Raw genomic sequence first — 20565 nt, 5'->3', positions numbered from 1 at the left:
CCGCGCCAGCCTACGCGCCTATTGGCTGAGCGACTACAACTCCCGGCAGGCCACGCTCCTGCGGCCTCTGCGCGGGGCCTTCTGGGAGTCGTAGTGCCCTCGAGGCGCCGCGGCCTCCTCGGGCGCCCTCTTCTGGGAAGCCGTTAGTAGGGAGCCGGCCGCTGTGCCAGTAGCGGGCGGCGGCGGCGGCTGTAGCCGTCGCCGCCGGGGGCGGTCCCCCTTCCTGTGGGCCCCGCGGGGTGTGGTGCGGCGCCGTCTCGGGGCTGCCCCGGCGACGGGCGCCGAGGAGCGGGTTGCACGCGCTGGGCGGGGGCGACAAGGCGGACCGGCGCCCGAGCGACGCCGCGGCGGCCGTGACCGAGGAGTCCCGCGGCCGCCGCGCTGCCCACGCCTCGCCTCCCGGCCGCTCCCGCGCTGGCGCCCTCGGCGAGGCTCCCGTGGGCCGACGCTCGCGCCGACGGCGGCGCCGGCGCCCGTGGTGGCGGAGGTGGCGACGCCGGCGGCGGCGGCCGCGGCGGGGCGGCTCCCGGAGGTCCTGTCTCCGGCCGGACGAGGAGGCGGCGCCCGACGAGGGATGCGCGGAGGCCGCGGCCGCTGCCTCCCCGTCTCTGGCCCGCAGGACCTCCTTGCGCCCCCGACACCGCAGACGCCGGCAGCGGCGGCCGCGCCGGAGCCTGGCCATGGAGAACATCGTGGCCAACACGCTGCTGCTGAAGGCGCGCCAAGGTGGGTGCCCCGCGGGGCAGGGCGGCGCGGCGCGTCCCGCGAGGGAAGCGGCAGAGCCCCGGCAGGCGGCCGTCCGCCCGGAGGAGGGCTCGGTCGGCGGGCGCGGGACCGATCCCCGCGGCGGTGCCGAATGGCATGCCCGCCTCGGCGGGAAGACCTGCCACCGAGCGGGCGAGGCGGTCCGGCTGCCGCCCCCGGTGGCCAGCGGGGAAGAAATGCTGCTGGGCCCCTGGGCGGAAGACGGGCTGCTGCCCTAAGAAGGCCGTCCAGTAAGGGTCCCGGCGAGGGCCGTGGGCGCTCCTGGCGCCGGGTCCTGAAAGCCTGAAGAAAAGCCGCCGCCTGGAGGCGTGGGACGCGCGCTCCGAAGCTCGCGCTCCGGGAACAGCGAGCCTTGCCGTTGGTGGTTCGGGGCATCTGGGGAGCAGGGGTTAGGATCGTGAGGCTTCGGCCTCCTGGGCGCCTTCATCGGAGGGAAGCTGGCGGCATCCCCGTGACCGTGGCTCCGCTTCCTGACCCCAATAGAAGTCGGCTGAAGGAGCGGCCCTGGAGGATTTGTATGGTTCTCCTTGGTCACAAAGAGGCTGGGGATTTAGCTCAGCAAAAGAGGGCACTGACTGTCCAGAAAGCAGCTCCTGCCCCCTCGGTACTGGGGATCTTCTATGCAGAAGAACTGAGGCTGGGTGGGAAGCAAAGGGGTCTTCTGTTCCGTTGAGGCAGTTGGGGTCCTCGGAGCAGTGTGGTCTCCACCTCCCCCAGGGCGTTGACTGCCCCTTCCCGCACTGTGAACTCCAGATTGCGCGTGCAAGGCAATGCTCCTCACTGGAAAGCAGGTCTGACTGGTTTTAAGTCTGACCTGTTTTGTTCCCTCTACCTTCCCATCTGGGAATAATGTACAAAAGAGAATATTGTGACAAGCAGGCTTTGTGTGAATGCTGCAGAGGTTTCACAATGAGGTAGATATAAATATTCCATAAGTGCCAAATAACAAAACCAGCACTTCATTCCATGAAAGCCTAGGACAATAGCAATGATTTTTTTTGACAGTAATAATTTAAAAAATGAAATTTTTGGTTTTCCTGAGATGCCTCATTAACCTACATGGTGCTATAATTCCCTCAGTGAGCAAGAATATTTATTCCTGTTTAGAAAGTGTCATTGTATACAGTTTGGTTAATGTTTTAAAGTAGTTGAATATGAATATCAGAAATATAGGGACTTATTGTGGATATTGGTTAATTTAGGGCAGTTTTTCCAAGTTGGTAATTGTATTTGTTTATTTGCTTTAGATTATCTCACAGGAAATGCTAGGAAGTGCCTTCTTGGACACATGTCTGTTCATAAGTGACTCTTTGTTTCTTTCTTTGGTTCATGTATTAGGAAACTAACTATGGAAATCAGTGGACATAGGATAACACTCGTATGTTGGCTTGGGAAGTACAGTGTTTTGGGTTTAATATTAGATGATCCATTTATTTAAAATGGGACCAATTTCTCTTTTTCTTTCCTATCTCTTGTCTCTGCTGTGGTCTGAATGTTTGTGTCCCTTGAACCCAAATTCATATGTTTAACTCCCAAGGTGTTGGTGTTATGTGGTGAAAGCTTTGGGAGATGGGTCATGATGGAAGGCCCTTGTGATGGAATTGGTGCCTTTGAAAAAGAGACCCTGGAGACACGCCTGCTACTTCTGTATGTAAAGAGCGCAGTGGGAAGGCACTGCCTATAAATGAGAAAGTGCCCTAACACCAAGTCTGCTTTGTTCTTAGATTTCCCAACCTCCACAACTGTGAGAAACAAATTTCTGTTGTTTATAAACTGTTCATTTTATAATATTTTGTAGTAGCATCCCAAAGATTGTCTCAAATAGAAGATTGTTTAGAACCTTTTCCTTCTTGAGGAATGCTGGCAGACTCTGTGCCTTGAAAGCATTGTTGGTCACTGTGTCAAGCATGCTACAAGGAAGTGTGAAATTATCATCTCATTAATGAAATAAAACACAAACTAATTACTTTTTTGAAACTTTTTAGAACTTTTGTTTTTAACCATATAACACATTTGTTAAACAACTTATGATCTTTTTTTAAATAAGCTTAAATTGTTTCACATCATACTTCTGAGGAGACCTTAACCCCATTTTATCTCTTGGAGAAATTGCAGCATAAATGCAAAGAGGAATTTATGACAGGTACATTTGAGGTGGGTTTTGGTTTTATATGTAGTAAATCTATTCTGACTGCAGGTTGTGGTGTTATAATTTCTTTAGCAGCAGAAGCTTATTTATATCTATTATCATTAATGCTATCTATATCTTGAGGAGCCTCCCTAAAATATTTTGGTTACAAAGATCTCACTTGAGCAAAATAGAAATTCATGGAAAAGATATAGGGCAGCTCAGAGAATCAAAGCAAGAACCTGATAACCAGACTGGTAAAGGACAGAAGATCCTGATTCATTGACTTACTCATTTAGTGGTTATTTTTGAATACCTTTTGTGTGCTAGGAGCATTCTAGGTGCCGTGCTTATACCATTAACAACATGGCCAGAAATTTCTGCCCTATGGAGACCACATTATTTATTTGCTACTTTATTTTAATTGACACATACTTAATTGTACATACTTAGGAAGTACAATGTGATATTTCAGTAAACATAAACAAGGTGCAATGGTCAGATCAGGGCAGTTGGCATATCCATCAACTCAAACATTTATCCTTGGTTTATGTTGGGAACATTCAAAATCCTTTCTCTATTTTGGGACAACAGCCAGGATCTGCAGGTTTGTCACCATGGCCACGCCATCTCAGAGTACGGCCTTCTCAGTCTGGGGACTCAGGCCAGGGCCTGGAGGTATATTGAGGTACCTGCAGATCTGGTTGCACTGAGGTCTTTCTGTTCAGTGTGGTAGTGGCTGCATCTGGCTGCCTCTTTGTAGGTTCACTCCTCTGCGTGAGTGCATGCCTGGTGGACTCTCTGCAAGTTGAACGGGCACCGAGGTCTTGGGACTGCAGCAAGCTGGATCTGGGGAAGGTGAAGCCCAGGTCCATCAGATGGCAGGTGGGTTTTGTGTGGGCTAGTCTGAGTCTGGCAAGCCTGTGGAAGGCAGGAGACTAGGGGCCGTTCCCCATGGGGAGCAGAGGTTAAAGAAACTGGAGAAAACTGGGCTCTCTGCAGCTCAGTGAGTCCTGAGGTGTGCAGGGACACAAGGAGACAGCTACAACAGGTGGGATGACTGTAACGGTGTGAGGGCTTCTTGCTATGGGCTCACCCACCCCACCCATCCAGCACCCACTGGACTGGAGCTAACGTCAAACTTCAGACAACCCCACCTATCGATGGAGAAGGGAAGCTGAGAAAATTTTCGAAAGCCAACGGAAGCAATCATTCAACTTTCCTTTGAGACTTGCCTTCTTTTTTTTTTTTTTCCTTTTCTTTTTTTTACCCTCACACTTCTACCATCTTTGAATCCAAATATTTTTATAATCAATTTATTGATAATGGAATGTCTGAATAGTATATGATAGTTTTGTTGTGTATTCCTATATTTTTACTTTTTTTGAAAAATGTCACCTGTCTCCCTAGATTCTCTTTCTCACTTCTCTCATACTAACAACCAACCTCTATTGATTCCTCCCTCACTCTTACTATAAATTTTTACCTCTATCTTCTCTCCTTCTCCCTCATGAACATCACATCTTACACCACTTCTGTTTCCTCATTATCCATCATTTGAAATGGTAAACCCTTTTATCAAACTTACTGTTTGGGTGAATTTAACACACTGCTGACTGCTGTCACCACTGGATAGATTTTCCAAACAAAAACTAAACAAAGAAACCATGAAACTCAATAACACAATCAATAACTTAGACTTACCATACATATATAGAATATTCCATCCATCAATGAGCAAATTCGTGGGCTGGGGATATAGCTCAGTTGGTAGAGTGCTTGCCTCAAAAGCACAAGGCCCTGGGTTCAATCCCCAGCACTGCCAAAAAAAAAAAAAAGAAAAAAAAAAAAAAAAAAAGAAAAATGAGCAAATTCACTTTCTTCTCAGCAGCACTAGAACCTTCTCAAAAATAGACCATATGTTATGCCACAAAGCAGCCCTTAGGAAATGCAAAAAAATAGAGATACTACCTTATGTTCTATCAGATCATAATGGAATGAAATTAGAAACTAATGACAAAGTAAAAACCAGAAATTACTCCAACACTTGGAGACTAAATAATATGCTATTGAATGAAGCATGGATAACAGAAAACATCAGGGAGGAGATACAGAAATTCTTAGAGATAAGTGAGAATGACAATACGACATATCAAAATCTCGGGCACTATGAAAGCAGTAGTAAGAGGAAAATTCATTGCATGGAGCACATTTAAAAAAAGAAAAAAAGCCAACAACTAAATGTCCTAACATTACAGCTCAAAGCCCTGGAAAAAGAAGAACAGAACAACACCAAAAGTAGTAGAAGACAGGAAATAATTAAAATCAGAGCTGAAATCAATGAAATTGAAACAAAAGAAACAATTCAAAAAATTGACAAAACAAAAAGTTGGTTCTTTGAGAAAGTAAACAAAATAGACAAACCCTTAGCCACACTAACAAAGAGAAGGAGAGAGAAAATTCAAATTACTAAAATTCGTGATGAAACAGGAAATATCACAACAGACACTATTGAGATACAGAACATAATGAGAAGCTACTTTGAAAATCCGTATTCCAACAAAATAGAAACTACCGAAGACATCAACAAATTTCTAGAGACATATGCTACTCCAAAACTGAACCAGGAGGACATACACAATTTAAACAGATCAATATCAAGCAATGAAATAGAAGAAGCCATCAAAAGTCTACCAACCAAGAAAAATCCAGGACGAGATGGATTCTCAGCTGAGTTCTACAAGACCTTCAAAGAAGAACTTATTCCAGTACTTCTCAGAGTATTCCAGGAAATAGAAATGGAGGGAACCCTACCAAACTTATTCTATGAAGCTAATCTCACCCTCATAACCCAAACTAGACAAAGATACATTTTCAAGGAAAGAAAATTTTAGACCAATATCCTTGATGAATATAGATGCAAAAATCCTTAACAAAATTCTGGCAAACCACATCCAAAAACATTAAAAAGAGAGTGCACCATGATCAAGTGGAGTTCATCCTGGGAATGCAAAATTGATTCAACATCCGTAAATCAATAAATGTAATTCATCATGTCAGTAGACTTAAGGATAAGAATCATATGGTTATTTTAATTGATGCAGAAAAAGCGTTCGACAAAATACAACACCCCTTCATGCTCAAAACACTAGAAAAAATAGGGATAGTAGGAACATACCTCAGCATTGTAAAGGCTATTTATGCTAAGCCCATGGCCAACATCATTCTAAATGGAGAAAAACTGAAACCATTCCCTTTAAAAACTGGAACAAGACAGGGATGTCCTCTTTCACCACTTCTATTCAACATTGTCCTCGAAACTGTAGCCAGAGCAATTAGACAGACTAAAGAAATTAAAGGGATATGAACAGGAAAAGAGGAACTCAAGCTGTCACTATTTGCTGATGACATGATTCTCTATTTAGAGGATCCAAAAAAACTCCACCAGAAAACTTTTAGACCTCATAAATAAATTCAGCAAAATAGCAGGTTATAAAAAGCAATGTTCATAAATCTAAAGCATTTTTATACATAAGCGATGAAACATCTGAAAGGGAAATATGGAAAACAACTACGTTCGCAGAAGCCTCAAAAAAAAAATTTGGGAATCAATCTAACCAAAGAGGTGAAAGATCTCTACAATGAAAACTACAAAACATTGAAGAAAGAAATTGAGGAAGACCTTAGAAGATGGAAAGATCTCCCATGTTCTTGGATAGGCAGAATTAATATTATCAAAATGGCCATACTTCCAAAGGCAGTATACAGATTTAACACAATTCCAATTAAAATCCTTATGACATTTTTCATAGAAACAGAAAAAGCAATCATGGTATTCATCAGGAAGAACAAAAGACCCAAAATAGCCAAAGCAATCCTGGGCAGGAAGAGTGATGCCGGAGGTATCACAATACCAGACCTTAAACTCTTCTATAGAGCAATAGTAACAAAAATGGCATGGTATTGGCACCAAAATAGACAGGTAGATAGACCAAAGGTACAGGATAAAAGACGCGGAGACATACCCACATAAGTACAGTTATCTCATACTAGACAAAGGTGCCAAAAACTTAACACTAGAGAAAAGATAGTCTCTTCAACAAACGGTGCTGGGAAAACTGGAAATCCATATGCAGTAAAATGAAATTAAACCCCTATCTCTCACCTTGTTCAAAACTGAACTCAAAATGAATCAAGGATCTAGGAATTAGACCTGAGAGCCTTCACCAAATAGAAGAAAAAGTGCTCCAAATCTCCAGCACATTGGCTTAGGAGCAGATTTCCATAGTGCAAGAAATAAAAGCAAGAATCAATAAATGGGATGGATTCAAACTAAAGAATTTTTTTCTCAGCACAGGAAACAATCAATAATGTGAAAAGAGAGCCTACAGAGTGGAGAAAATCTTTTCCACACACGTTTCAGACAGAGCACTCATCTCCAAAATTTTAAAGAACTTAAAAAACTTTACACCCAAAATACAAAGAACCCAATCAATAAATGGGCTAAGGAACTGGGCAGACACTTCACAGAAGAAGATATACTGGTGATCAACACATATATGAAAAAGTGTTCATCATCCTTTAGTAATTAGAGAAATGCAAATGAAAACCACCCTAAGATTTCATCTATCTCCAATTAGAATGGCTATCATCAAGAACACAAGCAATAATAAGTGTTGGTGTGGATGTGGGGAAAAAGGCATACTCATACATTGCTGGTGGAGTTGCAAATTGGGGCAGCCACCTGGAAAGCAGTATGGCGATTCCTCAGAAAACTTGGAATGGACCCACCATTTGACCCAGCTATCCCACTCCTCCGTTAATACCCAGAGGACTTAAAATCAGCATACTACAGTGATGCAGCCACACCAGTGTTCATAGCAGCTCAATTCACAATAACTGGATTGTGGAACCAACCTAGATGCCCTTCAGTTGACGAATGGATAAAGAAACTGGTATGTATACACAATGGAATATTACTCAGCCATAAAGAAGAATAAAATTATGGCATTTTCTGGTAAATGGATGAAGTTGGAAAATATCATGCTAAGTGAAATAGGCCAAGACCAAAAAACCAAAGGCCAAATGTTTTCTCTGGTAAGTGTATGACAATATATAACGATGGGGGGTGGCAGGGGGAAGAGAAGAATGAAGGAACTTTGGATGGTATAGAGGAAAAAGGGGTGGGAGGGGGTGGGGATGGAAAAATGGTAGAATGAAAGACAGTATTACCCTTTATATATGTATGATTACATGAATGGTGTGAATCTATATTGTGTACAACTATAAAAATAAGTTGTACCCCATTTGTGTACAGTGAATCAAAATGCAGTCTGTAAAAATAAAAAAAAAGATTTTAATTTAAAAAAAAAAGAAAAATGTAATTTGATGAAATTTCAATTGGAATAAAATATTAGTCTTTTCAGTAAAAAAAAAAACTTACTGTTTATATTGTAGACAATAAGTGAACACTTCATTTCTGTCTATGGTGACAAACCTGTAAATGCCTTTAGGAGCCATTTGGTTTAAGGTGGTGCATTGTTTGCATTGGGTGCTGTTAATATTGGTCTCCTCCTTAAAGGTGAGGTACTGGAAGCCATCAGGGACACTAAAAGACTACAGGGTAGAACCTGCACTGCCTCAGCTCCATACGCTAGATGAGAAGACAGCATGAAAAACAGCATGAAAAAACAAGGGAACAGAGTGCCTCAAACAAACCAAGATGTTCCAACAACAGAATCCACAGAAACATAGTAGAAGAAATGTCAGAGATGGAGTGTAGAAAATACATAGTTAGATTGATCTTCGAAATGAAGAATAGTATTGGAGAGAAAATACAGGAAGCGAAAAAAAATCAGATATTATAAAAAAGAATCAAGAAGAAGTCCTTGAGATGAAGGAAACAATAAACCAAATTAAAAATTCAGTGGAGGGCTAGGGATAGCTCACTTGGTAGAGTGCTTGCCTCACATGTACAAGGCCCTGGTTGAATCCCCAGCACCACAAAATAAAATAATAATAATAAATAAATGGAGGAGATCCAAGATGGCAGACTAGAGGGAGGCTGCGTTCTGTGACGCTCCGTAACTCCAGTTTCAAGCAGAGGATATCTGTTTCTTGATTGCTCACTGTCAGGCGCCTGTCATCCGCCATTTGTCTGCCTCTCGCCTGTCCATTGCCTGCCTTACACCTATCCATCTCCCAACACACAAGGTTCACCTCCTGATCGTCGGACAACAGTCAGCAAACTGATCACTGACCGCCAGTGGAGCACCAGCTGCCTGCTGTTGCCTGGAAGTTCACTGTTACAGTACCTGCAGGTTTGATTACACGTGGCTGCCACCATTTTGAGACAAGAGCCAGGCCCCATAGGACCCCTGGCCAGACTGACTGATCCCTGTCTCCAGGATCCCTCAGCCCGACCGATCACTTCCTGCCTCTGGGGCCCTCACATCCACTGACTGCTCCCTGCCGCCAGAACCCCCAGACCAACTGACTGCGCCCTATCACCGGGACCCCGGACCAACTGCACCCAGCTTCCAGGATCCCACAACCACACCAAACACACCCAAACTCCAAGACCCCTGCCTGACCAACTGCACCCCGCCTCCAGGACCTCCAGCTGACCATGGCCACAACCTGAGCTGCAGCTCCCCATTTGCCAACACATTTGGAAGCCAGAGCGGCCATCTTGGGTTATCCTGGAAGCCGGAGCTCTGATCTTTAGGTGGGGCAAATCCCATCCTGAGACGCCTGCTGGAGACTAGAAGCTCATTGGTCAGGTACCTCTCAGGCATCAGGCTACTGAAGACTGGGAGGTTTCATTACTATATGACTGCTATACTATAGATTTTCTTTTTACCTTATTGAAAAAGTTTGTTTTTATTTCTTTACTTTTCTTGCTCTCTTTTCCTTTTGTTTACCTGTTCCCTCAGAGTCTCTTTCTCCCTTTTTTGCATGCTAACATCCAATTTCTTTTCATTACACTCTCACCCTTTCTATTATCTAGAACTTCTGTATATTCTTTCTTATCCCATTAACAGCCACATTCTACATCCCTCTGCATCCTCTTTGTCCTCCATTTGAAACTGCAGACCTTATTGCAAATCTGTTCATTTTACTAAAGATAATATTTGAACTCATTCTGTTTATTTTGACAATTTTGTTATTGTCCTCATAGGGACTATTTGGTCTAGGATTGCATAATGTCTGAATTGGGCACTGCTAATATTGATCTCCCCTTAAAGAAAAGGTTTTGGAAACCTATAGGGCCACTATAAGCCTGTAGGGGGAAATCTGCAATACCCCAGATCTGCACTGCTAGAGGGGAAGATACATGAACAACATGAAAAAACAAGGGAAGAAAATGATCCACACAAATCTAGATTCTGTTAATAGAATACAATGACAGTATGTTAGAAGAAATGTCAGAAAAGGACTTCAGATTATACATGATTAAGATGATTCACGAAGCAAAGGATGAGATAAGAGAGCAAATGCAGGCAATGAATGATAATACCAATAAGCTGAAAGAAGACCTGCAGGAAGCAAAAGATCATTTCAACAAAGAGACAGAGATTCTCAAATAAATAAATAAATGGAAAGTATCACCAACAGACTAGATCACTTAGAAGACAGAACCTCAGACAATGAAGACAAAATATATACTCTTAAAAATACAGTTGACTGCACACAGAGGATGGTAAGAAACCATGAACAAACTTCCAAGAAATAGGGGATAACATGAAAAGACTAAATTTAAGGTTTATCAGAATAGACGAAGGCGTGGAGATACAAACCAAAGGAATGCTCAGTTCTTTTGATGACAACTTCCCAAATCTTAAGAATGAAATGGAAAATCAACTACAAGAGGCTTACAGAACCCCAAATGTACAAAATTACAGCAGACCCCACCAAGGCACATTATAATGAGAATTACTGACAAACAATAGGACAGAATTTTAAAGGCTGTGAGAGAAAAAAATCAAGTTACATATGGGGGAAACCAGTTCAAATTTCAGCTGATTTCTCAACCCAGACCCTCAATGCCAGGAGGTCCTGGAATAACATAGATCAAGCTCTGAAAGAAAATGGTTGCCAACCGAGAATTTTATATCCAGCAAAATTAAGCTTCAGATTTGAAGACGAAATAAAAATCTTCCATGCTAGACAAAAGTTAAAAAAATTCACACCAAAAAGTCTGCACTACAGAACATTCTCAGCAAAATATTCCATGAGGAGGAAATTTAAGGAAAAAAAAAAAATGTAGACCAGCAAAGAGAGGAACTACACTAAAGGGAAGGTCAATTAAAGGAGAAACTTAAGTCAAGTTAAAAACCAAAAATAAACCAAAATGACCAGGAATATAATTCATATCTCAATAATAATCCTGAATGTTAATGGCCTAAACTTGTCAATCAAAAGACATAGACTGACAGATTGAATTAAAAAAAGAGACCCAACAATATGCTGTCTTCAAGAGACTCACCTCCTAGGAAAAGACATCCACAGACTGAAGATGAAAGGTTGGGGAAAAAAAATCTCACTCACATGAACTGTGTAAACAAGCAGGGGTTTCCATCCCTCTTATCAAACAAAAGGGACTTCAAACCAAAGTCAGAAGGAATAAAGAAGGACATTTCATACTGCTTAAGGGAATCATACACCAACAAGACATAATAATCGTAAATATATACGCCCCAAACAATGGAGCATCTACATACATCACACAAATCATTCTTAATTTCAAGAATCAAGTAGACCACAACACAATAATACTGGGTGACTTTAACACACTTCTGTCACCACTGGATAGATCTTCCAAACAAAAAGTTGGTAGAGTACTTGCAGCTTGCCTGGGTTCAATCCCCAGCACTGCAAAAAAAAAAAAAAAAAAAAAAAAAAAAACTATAGAATTAAATGATACAAGTAATGATTTAGACTTAATGGATATATATAGTGTTTCATCCATCATTGAGCAAATAGAATTTTTTCTCAGCAGCACATGGATCCTTCTCTAAAATAGACCATATGTTATACCACAAAGCAACTCTCAACAAAAAAAAATAGAAATACTACCCTGCATTTTATCAGATCATAATGGAAGGAAACTAGATATCAATGATAAAATAAAAAAATAGAAGCTACTCCAACACCTGGAAGACTAAATAGCATGCTATTGAATGATGAGTGAATAAAAGAAGAAATCAAGGAGAAAATAAAAAATATACTTGAAGTAATTGAGAACACATACAACATCAAAATCTCTGGGACCCTATGAAGGAAGTGCTAAGAGGGGAGGTCATTGCATTGAGCTTAAACATTAAAAGAATAAAAAGTCAACAAATAAGTGACCTAACATTACATCTTAAAGCCCTAGAAAAAGAACAAATCAATACCAAAAACAGCAGAAGACAGGAAATAGTTAAAATCAGAGCTGAAATCAATGAAATTGAAACAAAAGAATTCAAAAAATTGACAAAACAAAAAAAAGTTGGTTCTTCGAAAAAATAAAATTAATAAGTCCTTAGCCACACTAACAAAGAGAGAGAGAAAAGTTAAATTACTAAAATTTGTGATGAAAAAGGAAATATCCCAATGGGTACTACTGAAATACAGAAGGTAAATTAGAAACCATTTTGAAAACTTATACTCAAATAAAATAGAAAAACTTGAAGACATTGACAAATTTCTAGGGATATATGATCTACCCAGACTGTTGCAGGAGTTCGTACACAATTTAAACAGAAGAATTTCAAGCAGTGAAATAGAAGATGCCATCAAAAGCCTACCAACCAAGAAAAGCAAAGGACCAGATGGATTCCCAGCTGAGTTCTATGAGACCATCAAAGAAGAATTAACACCAATCCTCCTCAAATTATTCCATGAAATAGAAAAGGAAGGAACTCTTCCAAACTCATTCTGTGAGTCTAGAATCACCCTCATACCAAAACCAGACAAAGAAACATCCAGGAAAGAAAATTTCAGAGCAATATCCCTGATGAATATAGACAAAAATTCTCAATAAAATTCTGGCAAATCGCATACAAAAACATATTAAAAAGATAGTGCACCATGATCAAGTGGGGTTCATCCCTGGAATGCAAGTTTGGTTCAATAAACCAAACCAATCAATAAACATAATACATCACATCAATAGACTTAAAGACAAGAATCATATGATTATCTCAGTAGACGCAGAGAAAGCATTTGACAAAATACAGCACCTCTTCATTTTCAAAACACTAGAAAAACTAGGGATAGAAGGAACATACTTAAACATTATAAAAGCTATCTATTCTAAGCCCATGGCCAACATCATCCTAAATAGAGAAAAATTAAAATTTTCCCTCTAAAAGCTTGAACAAGACAGGATGCCCTCTTTCACTACTTCTATTCAACTTTATCCTTGAAACATTAGCCAGAGCAATCAGACAAAAGAAATTAAAGGGATACAAATAGGAAAAGAAGAACTCTACCTATCACTATTTGCCAGCAACATGATTCTTTATTTAGAAGATCCAAAAAATTCTACCAGAAAACTTCTAGAACTCATAAATGAATTCAACAAAGTATCAGGAAATAAAATCAATACAATACCCATAAATCAAATGTATTTCAATACATAAGTGACAAATCCATTGCAAGGGAAATTAGGAAAACTATACCATTCACAATAGCCTCAACAAAAATAAAATATTAACAAAAGAGGTGAAAGACCTCTACAATGAAAACTACAGAATACTAAAGAAAGAAATTAAAGAAGACCTTAGAAGATAGAAAAATCTCCCATGCTCTTGGATAGTCAGAATTGATACTGTCAAAATGACCATACTACCAAAAGTGTTGTACAGATATAATGCAACTCCTATTAAAATCCCAATGACATTCTTCATAGAAATAGAAAAATCAAACATGAAATTCTTTTGGAAAAATAAGAGACCCAGAATAACCAAGACAATCCTTAGGAAGAAAAGTGAAGCAGGAGGCATCACAATACCAGACCTTAAACTATACTATAGAACAATATTAACAAAAATGGCATGGTATTGGCACCAAAATAGACATGTAGACCAATGGTACAAAATAGAAGACACAGAGACAAACCCACATAAATACAGTTATCTCAGACTAGACAAAGATGCCAAAAATATACATTTGAGAAAAGATAGCCTCTTCAACAAATGGTGCTGGGAAAACTGGAAATCCATATGTAACAAAATGAAATTAAACCTCTATCTCTCACCCTGCACAAAATTCAACTCCAAGTAGATTAAAGACTTAGGCACTAGAATAGACCCTGTGCCTAGTAGAAGAAAAAGTAGGCTCAAATCTTCATCATGTCAGCTTAGGACCTGACTTCCTTAACAAGACTCCTAAAGCCCAAGAAGTAAAATTAAGAATCAATAAATGGGATAGATTCAAACTAAAGAGCTTCTTCTCAGCAAAGGAAACAATAATTTGAAGAGGGAGCCTACAGAATGGGAGAAAATCTTTACCACATGCACCTCAGAGCACTAATCTCCAGGATATATAAAAAACTCAAAAAACTTAACACCAAAAAAACCAAATAACCCAATCAGTAAATGGGCTAAGGAACTGAACAGATACCTCACAAAACAAGAACAACAATCAATCAACAAACATATGAAAAAGTGTTCATCATCTCTTGCACTTAGAGAAGTGAAGATCAAAACTGCTCTAAGATTTCATCTCACTCCAGTCAGAATGGCCGTTATCAAGAGTACAAGCAACAGTAAGTGTTGGCGAGGATGTGGAGAAAAAGGTACACTCATACATTGCTGGTAGGACTGCAGATTGGTATAACCACTTTGGAAAGCAGTATGGAGATTCCTAAGAAAACTTGGAATGAACCACCATTTGACCCAGCTATCCCACTCCTTAGTTTATACCCAAAGGACTTAAAATCAGCGTACTACAGTGATGCAGCCAGATCAATGTTTATAACAGCTCAATTCTTAATACACTATGGAACCAACATAGGTGCCCTTCAACAGATGAATGAATAAAGAAAATATGATACATATACACAGTGGACTATTACTCAACCTTAAAGAAGAATGAAATTATAGCACTCACAGGTAAATGGATGCAACTGGAGAATATCATACTAAGTGAAATAAGACAATCCCAAAAAACCAAAGGCCGAATGTTTTCTCTGATAAGTGGATGCTGATCCATAGTGGGGGTTGAGTAGGGAAGAGTGAAGGAAGTTTGGATTGTACAGAGGGGAGTGAGTGGAGGGGTGGGGTGGGTGAGATGAGAAGAACGGTAGATTAAGACAGACATCATTACCCTATATACATGTATGAAAGATTTTTTTTTAAAAATATTTACCACTGTAAAAATAAAAAGATAATGGAAAAATAAATAAATAAAAAATTTTTAAAAATCCTTTCTCCTAGGCTGGGCCCAGTGGTACATGCCTATAATCCCAGGTACTTGGGAAGCTGAAGCAGGAGGATCACAGGTTTGAGTCCAACCGAGGAAGCTTAGCAAGACCTTGTGTCACAGTAAAATTATTTTCTTTTTTTTTTAAATTGTACACAAATGAGATACATGTTGTTTCTCTGTTTGTACATGGAGTAAAGGCGTACCATTTGTGTAATCATAAATTTACATAGGGTAATGTTGTTTGATTCATTCTGTTATTTTTTCCCTTCCCCCTACCTTTCCCACCCCTCTTTTCCCTCTATACAGTCCTTCCTTCCTCTATTCTTGCCCCCCTCCCTAACCCTATCTCTAACCCTAACACTAACCTTTCCCGCCCCCCATTATGTGTCATCATCCACTTATCAGGGAGATCGTTCGTCCTTGGGTTTTTTGAGATTGGCTTATCTCACTTAGCATGACATTCTCCAATTTCATCCATTGGCCTGCAAATGCCATAATTTTATCATTCTTTATGGCTGAGTAATATTCCATTGTATATATATACCAGTTTCTTTATCCATTCATAGTAAAATTATTTTTTAAAAAGCAGAAGGGCTGAAGATGTGGCTCTGGGTTCCATCCCCTGTACCACAAAATTCCTCCTCCTAGTTGTTATGAAGTATACAATTTATTATTGTCAACCACAAGTACCCAACAGTGCTACGGAACATTAGATGTTACTTCTTATGGGGATCACATTCTTATAAGGAGACAGACATAAAACCAATAAATAAGATAGATAAATGATCTATTAATGAGGAGCACCAAGGGAAAAATTGAAGCAGGGATGAGGGTAGGAGGTGTCCAGTTGTTGGAATTTGTAATTTCAAAGGGAGCTGCTGATAACCAGGTCTCAGTTGTCACTGTGGTTGTGACAGAACAGATTCCTCCTCTCCCCAACCCCATTTGCCTCATTTGTGTCAAGATTCATTGCCTCAGTTAGCCAGTTTGGCTCCCCTCCCCTCCCTGCATGCTTTGCGTCCTGGCTGGGGAGAGCCAGGCACCTGGACGATCCCACCACCCGCAGTGTGGGGAGCGTGAGGGAGGGGCTGTTGATGAAGCCAACAAAGGGGGTGAGGTGTAATGCTTGGTTGCCTTTCCTGAGTCAGTATCGAATGTCTGGCTATGCTGACAGTGTAGCCGGTAGCTCCCCTTGGGATATTGCATATGTTTCACTAGCACAGACGGCAGCTCGTCAGAACAGCTTGCTTTAGCACCTGCACCTTTTTTGTAGCTTTGCTTGATTCATTTGCCACGGAACTGTCAGCAGCTCCTGGAGCCCTGGACATGTCTCTCCAAGGTCATTTGCACAATGGTATGGCTTATAGTAGAAGCTTAGTTAATATTTGATGAATTAATGAGTAAGTGCAGATGAAGAAATGGGCATTTTAGGTATGCTTGGATCCGAAGCAAAAGTGGCCTAGAAATGCAAGGAAAAAAGAATTAGAAGAAGAGAACAGCGAGTTGCTTCAACAACTGATGTTCATTGTCTGTGGTTTGGGAAGCTAGAAGTTCAGGATCAAGTTGTGAGTAGGATTGATTCCCTCTGTGAGCTACGAGGGAAAATCTGTTCCAGACCTTTCTCCAGCTCCTCATGGTTGCTGGCAGTCTTTGGCTTTGTTTTGTAGATGCATCACTCTGACTCTGTCTTCTTCACTTCACATGATCTTTTGGTATTCACTGACTGAATTTCCCCATTTTTATAAGGATACCAGCCATGTTGGATTAGGGTCACCCTAATGACTTCATTTTAACTTGATTATTTCTATAAAGACCTGAAAATAAAAATCACCTTCTGAGAGTGAACTAGGCTAGGACTCACATTTCTTGGGAGGGACAATGCAGTTTATAAGGGGTATCTTGAAAGCAGATGAAGGCATTTCCATAAGGGAATCCTGGGACTTTCAAAGGCTGTGGCCTCTCTTCACTGCCTGCTTTTTGAGCTCTTAAGAACCTTCTTCTGAGCTGGGCGTGGTGGCGCACACCTATAATCCCAGCAGCTTGAGAGACTGAGAAGGGAGGATTGCAAGCTCAAGATGAACCTCAGCAACTTAGTGAGACTCTTTTCAAAATTAAAATAAAGGACTGGGGCTATAGCTCAGTGGTAGAGCACTTGCCTAGCACATGCGAGGCACTGGGTTTGATCCTCAGCAACACATAAAAATAAGCAAATAAAGGCATTCTGTCTATCTGGAAGTACAAAAAAAAATTTAAAATACCAATAAAAAAGGTCTGGTATATGGCTCAGTGTAAAATGTCCCGTACTTAAATCCCAATACTGAAAAAGAAAACTAAAATCCAAAACCTTCCTCTGACGCTTTTCAACCCGGTTTGCTGCCCAAGTGAACTGTGCCTCTTGTGCACACTCGTATTTTAAAATATGTACATGGTCCATCTTGTGAATGATGTGTGTGGCTGTGCTGACCATTGTCCTTGGCACTCCAGTCCCTTGACTAAATGAGGGTGCTCTGCCTTTTCTTTCCTTTTCTGAGTTCTTCATCTTTTTTTTTTTTTCCCCCTCACACTGGGGATTGAATTCAGGGGCACTCTACCACTGAGCTAACCCAACCCTTTTTATTTTTATTTTGAGACAGGGTCTCACTCAGTTGCTGAGGCTGGCCTCAAACTTGTGATCCTCCTGCTTCAGCCTCCCAGGTTGCTGGGATTACAGGTATGCACCACCGTACCTGGCAGTTCTTCACCTTGACATGATTTGACAGCATGGCCAGCCCACCTTCATCTGATTAGGCCTGTTTGGAACAGCAGGGAAAGTAGAAGTGGACTTTGCTGTGATATGTTAGTGGTGACTTTTGGAACCAAGGGCAGTTGAATGGGGGCAGAGTGGCTGCTGGAGTTCACCAGCACAAGAGCCCAAAACCTGCAAGGAGGGCCTGTTCTTTGATTTCGTGACACTATTCCTTAGACTGAGCCTGGATCCTTGTAGTGAGAGCTGACTCAGCAGGTGGAGTGTTGCGGCTCCATGTCTGGAGGTGTGCAGGTTGTGCACATTCATCCTTCAGACAGGCAGGTGTGGAGTAGTGTGCCCTGGGTGTTGAGCCCCCAGACCTCAGTGCTCATCCCATGCCGTAACTCATTGTGCTTTCCTCTGTGAAGACATTCCTCTCCACCATCGCCCTTCCTGTCCGTGGCGTGCCTCAGACCGCGTGAGCGATGCCCCTGATGCTCTAGACTTTTTAAGACCGAAATGCCCCGTCTCCACCAGGGACTTCTCACCTCAGCCCAGTGCTATGACTGGGTCCAAGGCACTGTCTCGAGGTCACGCCCGCAGACTGGGTCTGCACTCGAATGGCAGCACCTCTCCACTCGCCCTCTCACATCACTGCTGGGAGGCCTGTGGGCACTGTAACGAGTCGTTAACTTGGGCTGGGAGACAGCTCAGCTGGTAGAGCGCTGGCCTTGCAAGCACAAGGCCCTGGGTTCGATCCCCAGCACCGCAAAAAAAAAAAAAAAAAAAAAAAAAAAAGAGTCATTACCTCAGCATGTTCACCCCGCCACCCCAGTCATTTCTTTTAGCACCTCAGTTATTGTTCATACCAAAACCTCGTTGTTGTCCTTGACTTTGTCACATTGCCGCATTTCATTCTGTGGACACATAGGTCTGGATCTCCCTTCATCACACAACATAACCTGAGTCTGTCCTTTTGACTGAGACCGTCGGCATCTCTCACCTGGAAGACTGCAGCAGGCTGCTGATCAGCTCTGCCTTTCCCACCCTGTGCTCTGTTCTCAACACGCTAGCCACAGTGGCCTGTTAAGATTTAAGTTGGATTGTGTCAGCCCCCTCTTCATGGCTTCCTGATGGTTCAGAGTGAAAGCTATAGTCCTTACAGGGGCCCAAAGGTCACCTGCAGTTGACCCCTTGCCACTTCTCCAGCTTCATCTTCCTCTTGCTCTGCTCCAGCCCAGTATCCTTGCAGACTGTCTGATGTGCCAGGCAGGCTTCTGCGCCAGGCTCTTGGCACTTGCTCTTCTCTCTGCCAGGAATGTTCTCCCCCACAGGACTTATTCTTTCACCTCTTTCAAGATTCCGTCCTCTTGGTGCAGCGTCCCCTGAGCACTCTCATTCACTTTTTATTTTCCTTCCAGGCTTTTTTTCCCCCCATGGTGCTTGTTACTATCTACTACACTATATATTTTACTTACATTTTGTTCTTTGGTCTTCCCCTTTTAAAATGCAAGCTTCATGAAGGAAGGAAAGTTTGCTTGGCTTACTATAATATCTGTGGTTCCTAGAATAGTGCCTGGCATGGTAGATGCACAGTAAATGTTTATTGAATGAATGTGTGTGAATAGCAGTTTTCATCATGGGCTGTGGAGCCAGCCGTACCTGGCTTTATATCTCAGTGCTCTCACTTTCTACCTCTGTTTGACTTTGTGCAAATTACTTCACTTTTATCCAAAAACTCTCTTGTCTGCCAGGAACTAAGCTTTGTCCTAGGGATACAGGGGTGAGGAAAAAACAGACTTAATCTCCTCCTTAAAGCTAAGAGTCATGAAGGAAAGTATTTAGCTAATGTCATGTGGGAGAATCAGGCAGCAGGGCATTATGATCCAACCCTGGAAGTGGGTGCATCACTTTCTTATATTTCTCAGTCATACGGCTACTTTTGATGCAAAGAGGGCACAGCAACTGTCCCTTGCCAGTTCTGCATTTAGCTGGATTTCCCAAGACAAAGGGTATCAGTGCCCTCCTTCAAGGATGCCTTAATCTGTTTCTCAAGGCAGACTTCTACAGTCCCCCGTGGCAGCTGACCTTCTGCTCCTGAGCTGCACCTTCATCAGATTAGCTCACTTTCTCCTCAGCGCATTTTGATAATGGCTTCCAGGTTCTTTGGTGTCAGAGAAGCCTTTTAGAATCTTCAAGCCCCATCAAAGAGACTGGGACACAGAATTGTTCTGCTGAGAGTTGGGGCATACGTCTGTCTTCTTAAGGGATTGCTTCCATTCGCTTCTGACAAGACCTCACCCAAAGAGCCAGCTCATCGGATGGAATACTGTATTCAAGCTCGGTGTTTTGCTTTTGAGACTCCTGCTCATTTTGGTATGGCCATGCAACAGGAATGCAGATGAGATGATGGCACTGACTCTGTTAGGAATTGGAGAAAGTGTTTAATAAAACCTGTTAATTTTTATACTGACAATAAAAATGTTTCTATAGATACTAATGTTAGTTAACAGGAAAATAAATATCACACAGC

The 20565-nt window shown here is 42.0% G+C and overlaps 1 protein-coding gene across 16 annotated transcripts in view; it reads left to right on the top strand.

Moving 5' to 3' along the window:
• The first annotated feature begins 131 nt into the window (after positions 1-131).
• Positions 132-20565, top strand: part of GRK4 (G protein-coupled receptor kinase 4) — a 113539-nt gene continuing 93105 nt past the window's right edge. For 11 of the 16 annotated variants that reach the window (XM_079154466.1, XM_079154462.1, XM_079154473.1 and 8 more), the window contains exon 1: positions 134-726. In XM_079154466.1, coding sequence (XP_079010592.1) covers positions 681-726 — 46 coding nt within the window. In that variant the 5' untranslated portion in view covers positions 134-680. Of the gene's footprint in view, positions 727-20565 lie in introns of all 16 variants that reach the window. The other 5 variants (XM_079154468.1, XM_079154465.1, XM_079154467.1 and 2 more) reach the window with 3 other exon arrangements.

The sequence above is a fragment of the Sciurus vulgaris genome, assembly GCF_902686455.1.
Source record: "Sciurus vulgaris genome assembly, chromosome: 9".
Taxonomy (NCBI): Eukaryota; Metazoa; Chordata; class Mammalia; order Rodentia; family Sciuridae; genus Sciurus; species Sciurus vulgaris.
The sequence above is the reverse complement of the archived record's forward strand: the minus strand, read 5'-3'. Positions and strand labels throughout refer to the sequence as shown.